The 6,742-nt window shown below is 32.1% G+C and overlaps 1 protein-coding gene across 1 annotated transcript; it reads right to left on the reverse strand.

Moving 5' to 3' along the window:
* Nucleotides 1–3,061: 3,061 nt before the first annotated feature.
* Nucleotides 3,062–6,202, reverse strand: LOC139494762 (uncharacterized). Its single transcript, XM_071282960.1, has 4 exons — nucleotides 6,172–6,202; nucleotides 4,984–5,049; nucleotides 3,619–3,810; nucleotides 3,062–3,287 (listed from the first exon to the last, which is right to left on the reverse strand). Exons 1-4 carry the CDS (start codon nucleotides 6,182–6,184, stop codon nucleotides 3,133–3,135), a joined length of 426 nt encoding a protein of 141 aa, XP_071139061.1. The 5' UTR covers nucleotides 6,185–6,202; the 3' UTR covers nucleotides 3,062–3,132.
* Between the last annotated feature and the right edge of the window lie 540 nt (nucleotides 6,203–6,742).

Here is a 6,742-nt window from a genome sequence, read left to right on the forward strand (position 1 = left end):
TCAACGGAAATTTAAGACATACATTTCCATTTGTTTGATATTTTTCAGCTTTTGATTTTGCCATTTGATAACGGACTTTGAGTTTTGAATTTTTCCTTGATTTTGGCCTCACTGAATGTTTATCACAGATTTGTACTTGCCCGGACAAGAAGTGCCACATGTTAAGGAGGAATTGCTTCCACTTCCAGAGCAATCTATTTCTTTCCTTTTTTTAATTGCGTTCCTCGGGTTTGTTAAACATGTTAATCTTAAGTTTTTCTATGTGGCATGTTATTACTAGTAAAACTCCAGTTTGTTTTGTTGTTTTTTTGTTGGTTTTTTTTTGGGGGGGGGGTCTTTTTTCGTTTTTTTTTTGTTTTTTTTTGCCATAGTTTTGTCAGGATTTTTTTACAAGTTTTGAATGTCCCCTTGTTATCTTCTGTCTGATATGGCACCTGGCGCTAGTACTTTTAACTATGGTGTGGCTTTATAGCTCTTCTGGATTCACCTTCATTATGAATGCCAAAACTTAAATTTCTAAACCACAAATGTATAATTCTTGAATTCGGGCGAAACTATTAACCAAAACGGATTCCAATGAACGGGTCAAATCATTCTTACAAAATAACTTTTAAAACTCTTAAAGATTTATTCAGTATACTGCAATTGTTAATATGTTTTTCTTATTCAATAAAACTCTACAAACTACCAAGTATTTACTGACACTCTATCCATCATACCTCTATAAGTATCCTTAATTGGGCGATGTTCTTCTTCATCTTCGTTTGATTTCCATTCATCCATCGGTAATGAGGCCTAGTTACTGCTGCACATGCATGGATTATGTATTAATACATATATACATATACTACTAGTATTAAATGTTCAAATAAGTAGGGAACGGGGGTGGTCAACAAAATTCTCATTTTTCATTTTAGGAGAAAGAACAACATGTGTCTGCTGCTTTTTACGAAGACTATTCTTATCTGCAAGTGTTTGTAAGGATGGATGGATCAAACGTGTTTTATTATAAGTTGATATCAATATTGACGTGAGTTATTTTTAGTAATGTATGTTCAAAGTATAAATCATATATGTGACGCAGTTATAGTAACACGAAATGGTAAACATCCGTCCGTTTGTTAAAATCATCCCTTATCAAAAATATTCCACACAGTGATACACACAAGCTTGTGATAGTTATGTGACATCTGTACTATCCAATGGTTACGCTCCACTTCCCTCCTCTCCACCCTTGGCGGATTGAGACAGAATTTCGGAGACACAAGGTAAGGTTTTTCATTGGTTGCAATCGAAACTCGATGCATCCGATCAAAAAGCGCCTATAACATGATCACCTTTAAAATTTAGAAAGTGTATATAAACAATGACCACGTGCTTATTGTGCAACAAGTCTTTACATCCCTAAACATACGACTATATTTAGTGACAATTTGAATTATTTAATTTGCTAATAGAAGTTCCTATGTATGTTTCTTACACAAATGCATGAAAGTCAACGTATATTTTCGTACCCTGCTTTACCAAGTGTGCAGAATCTAGACGTTACCGTGTTTTACCTCCAAATTGAAGAGTTCAGGTGCTATCATTGGTCAAGAATAAGGTAATCGGAATGGGCGTGACTTTAATCTACCGATAGATGGCACAATTTTGTTATAACAAATGTTGGCTTAATCTGTCAAGAGTGGAGAGGAGGCAAGTGGATCGTTACCCTTGGCTATCGAAGATGACGGTGTGACTGCAACTTTATATTTGCAAGGTTGCATTCAGACTTTTTCATATAGACTAGGGCTTTGTTTGCATTTGCAAAACTTATATTTGTGTGTGTAAATCTATTCCATACTATAGTGTGATTTCGAGACGGTCCCTTTGGTTCTTTCGTCCCTTTCTTCTAATACAATATTTATTTTCTTTGCAACATGTTCATGTGCTTCTCTTGGGAGATTCGTCATCGGTTGTCTTATGATATAAGAATGTTCGGTTTGTCACAAAATAAACTTGTAGTAACGATGTTTGATAGTTTCTGTTAAATTAAAACACAACCTGTTTAAAATCGGACGATGTAGACAGTGTATCATAGTACAATCAAAATATCTTTTTTGATATATTAATACGCACTTGTCTATATAACCTTGTACTTAACCTACTTCCTCAATTAAAAGATAATTATATCGTATTGAAGTTTAGACTAAAATTTCAAATAGCGAACTGAAGTAAAATATTGTATAACTATTTAACAGATACCAGGTTTTTAATTAGCACGACAGATACACGTTTCGTCGACTCCATACTCTTTTTCTTCTTCTACAGAATTAAGTAACACAACAACTTACTTTAAAAGTAAGTTACTTTTTTCTGATCCCTCAATAGAGAGAATATATTATATTTATCTTCAAATGAAAGTCCAGATAACTGACTGAATAAAAATTTGTGCATCAAGATAAAACGAAAACTTTGTAATGAAGATATCTTGACAAATAATAAATAATAAATAATCTAATGGGTGGTCAACAGATTGATAGCTTGATAAAAAGTACTGTCAATCAAGTCCAATCTATATAAAAAAAATGATAAAATTTTGTCTTATTAACTTCATTTTGATAATGATAAACATAACTGTTTTGAAAAAAGTAAAATTACAATAATACCGAGGAAAATTCAAAACGGAGATTCCGTTATCAAATGAAAAAATCAAAAGCTCAAACACAAACACATTTAAGGGATGGATAACAACTGTCATATTCCTGTCTCGGTACAGACATTTTATTGTGTAGAAAATGTCGGATTAAACCTGGCTTATAGCTAGATAAATATCTCACTTGTATGACAGACGCATAAAATTCCGTTGTATTGACAATGATGTGTTACTAAAAACAATCAGACATAAAAGGAATAATTTCATAAATAGGTTACAGCAGTCATCATTGTATTATAATCCTAATTAGTATAAAAACAAACGAAGATGTACAAAAAGATGTTTCAAACAGTTTACACCAGACAGACGACGACGACGGACGATGCCAGACGACAACGAACGCCAAGTGATGGTTTATTTGCAGCACAAAGTAAAAAAAAATCAAATCAGAAAATATTTCTTTAATTTGTTTATTTCTTGTTATTAGAAAAAAGTACTTAGGACGAGTTCTTTGTTGAACATATAACAATTGCTGCAAGGATAAGGAAAACACAGTTCGTTATCACCATTCCAGATGTATAGTTAAAGCAATCACAGTTGGCTTGATTTTCCAATGACCATCTTGAGAAGTTGTTAAATGTCGTAGCAGCAGCTTCAATTAAAACAACAACAATAGATCTCGCAGAACAGCTTTAGCATATCGGTTTATCTTAATAATACAAGTTGATTTTGTTTAGAATACGTAGCTTGGTCGGGTTGTTTAACACATGATCATGTAATTCGTCTTTCGCGTTACTGCAAACTCAATTTTTATGTTTTATATTTGTTGGTGTTTTTCTTCATTTCACTAATGATCATCATTCTGATGTTGTTGGATTGTGTTGTTTTTGGTTTAGGTCCTAGTATATAATTTTGAAATAAAACAAAGCTGTTTTCAGATTAAGTAGTATTTAGCCTTTAAAGTCCTAGATTTAATAAATTACCTGCAAATAAGCATATTACGTAAACTAATATGTTGATTCCAACTAGACCTTTAAAGAAAATTCCCAAACATTCCGAATTTGCACAACAAGCATAAGCTATAAAAACACTTCCAAATAGTACTGCACCGAATGCTCCACAAATTTGAAGGATTTTTGGTACGCCTTCTCCAAATGGACATTTGCAATTGTAACCTAAAAGAATACAGTTTCAAAATGATTCATACGAAATTAAAAACTTATTAACCCAGCTTTGAGATATTCAAAGGGAATAATATGCTCTAAATATATCTTGATCATGTTAAGATAGATAAGTAATGGCATTTGATTGAAATTATAAGTAACGGAATTAGTTGATGTGTAAATTCATCTCTGCCCTAACGAACTCAACATTTAGTACTTCCTTCCAACAAGCCTTTAACTAAAAGTAAAATAAACATAATAACAAAAAACAAACAAAAAACAACTTAAAATTGAAGAAAAGATGTGAAAATTAATTTGCACTGAAAATAATGTCAATCTTGATAAGGGCAAGTTATGCATGTTGCAACAGGGAACATTAGGATCCTTCACAATAGGATGTCGTTTGGTGCAAGGGCACATGGCACTCTCCCTTAACTAAACATGGAACATTGTTACGTTTTTACACAGGAGAACGTCTTCCCTCTCTAGCCATGGTACTCACCGATAGGAGGGGGAAGTCAGGTAATCGTAAATATGTTAATATCGGATAAGCCGTACATTAGTTTGTTAGAATCAAAACAATAATAGTGATTGTATTTAGTCATTGATTTCTTTGTTTGATTGTAAAATTTGAATTATGAAATTATGTATCTAAATAAAAAGTAGCGTTGTCGCTTTTACGGGCAATGCAGACATATAACATTGCTTATTCAGCTTTGGTTTTGATTAACAATTTAAATGCATAATGAAAGGTCAAAAGAGTCGTTCTTGTTTTTCTGTATTTATAGAATGTGGTGAAGTTAAACATTTTAGTGGGCACCCCTTACCTAGGAAAATGGGATATATTGTACAACATATATAATCTAACAATTATAAAATGTTACCTGCATGTGGCGGAGTTAATTAAAACATGTTAGTGGGCACCCCTAACATAGAAAAATAGGCTATATTAGCTAACAATTATAGAATGTGACCTAATTGTGGCGGAGTTAATTAAAACATGTTAGTGGGCGTCCCTAACATAGGAAAACGGGTTATATTGTACAACATATATGTTAACTATTATAGAATGTGGCAAAGTTAAACATGTTAGTGGGCGCCCCTCACCTGTTTAATTATGCCACAGTCAGGTCACATTCTATAATAGTTCAGTTATTCTGTATTTAAGTTTGTGTATACACTTACCAACACCAACGTTAACGATTTGAAAGATGAACATCCCAAAGCAGAAAAACGATCCACAAAAATAACCTTAAAGAAAGCAAAATTCAAGTTCAAAATTAATATCATATTTTTATATATTTGTGGTTTTAGCGTGTTCAATAATTTGAGGTAAATCCAAAATGGCTGCAAATGTTTGCACCTGTCCTAAGTCAGGAATCTGATGTACAGTAGTTGTCGTTTGTTTTGAATTTATACGTGTTTCTCGTTTTTCGTTATTTTATTTTATATATATTAGACCGTTCGTTTTCCCGTTTGAATGGTTTTACACTAGTAATTTTGGGGCCCTTTATAGCTTGTTGTTCGGTGTGAGCCAAGGCTCCGTGTTGAGGGCCGTACATTGACCTGTAATATTTTACTTTTTTAAAATTGTTATTTGGACGGAGAGTTGTCTCATTGGCACTCACATCACATCTTCCTATATCTATTCGGACGCATTACTTATTATTTATTTTTTCTAAGGTTAATAAGCCTAGGTATATACATGTAACACATCAAAAGTCTTTGAAGTTGTTTCCGTCATAGCATCTTTAACATATTATTTAAACATGTGGTCGTTTTGTAAATATTACATGCATATATGTGTTAGAAATATAAAATTAGTTGAATGTTTGTGGTATGTTCTAAATACATATCTTTGTAAAATAATCAAAAACGTAAATATAAGATGAACAGGCAATATATGGTTTTCCATACGTTCCGTTTGCTGGTATAGTCAAGCGTTTTAGTTTCTCATTTTTCATTAACTATCAACTGACTTCGCTTTGGAGTTTGTAAATGTGTTTTTTTTTTTTATTAATTGTTATCTTTAAAGAGGATATGCACGGGATGCATATATCTTTTGAGTGTAACTATCTTTTTATTGTTTTTTGGGGTTTTTTGTGTGTTAAAGGCAAATGCAAATGCATTGTTCTGATTTGCCGATTGATGGATAAATATGATGAACTCGATTTGAGTTCAACATTTTTCGTTTTATCTCCTTAAAAAAGATTATTTTTTATTTAAAAATGTAGTACAGAAGATTTATTCTTTTGCAGTTATGATTTAAAATTCTTAGAAGAGTTGTTATACATGCTATTGGGAACACCTTTAGTTAACTTGTAAGCCATGTATTAACATTACTGATAATTTTTCATAGAAATGACATGATACCATAGACTGCCATCTTTCTCTGTTATTTTTCCTAAAATATAACAACGATTAATAGTTTACTGCTTCATAATACAGCTAGAAACTTGAGATATCTTGATTTGTTGTGTATGTGAATATTATAACTTTTTTTTCTAACAAAACTAGGGTATAAAGGTATCCTACCCCGCTGTCTTGGGAGAAAGCTCGCTGATGATTGATGTTTATTTTCAAAATAATTGTTATCTCTATAACTTATTCAACAGTAATAATAGACTCGCTTAAAAGTGCGTTAATTAATATATTTAAAAAAATAACTTAGTAAGTTGATAACTCTCATAAATTGTTTTTTTAACCTACAATTAGTGGATTTGGCTGAGAACTAACTGTCAGTTACTGTGAGTAGTCTGAGTTTATGTTATAAAATTGAAAATGGAAATAGGGAATGTGTCAAAGAGACAACAACCCGACCATAGTTGTACGGAACTGTTAATACAGTGCCACGCCCAGTCTACATTTTTTTGACTTGTTATTTTGATTTGGGTGGCCCTTTTCAACAATTCGTTATAATACTTATAACCCATTATATAACCAA

The sequence above is a fragment of the Mytilus edulis genome, chromosome 11 (genome assembly GCF_963676685.1).
Source record: "Mytilus edulis chromosome 11, xbMytEdul2.2, whole genome shotgun sequence".
NCBI lineage: Eukaryota > Metazoa > Mollusca > Bivalvia > Mytilida > Mytilidae > Mytilus > Mytilus edulis.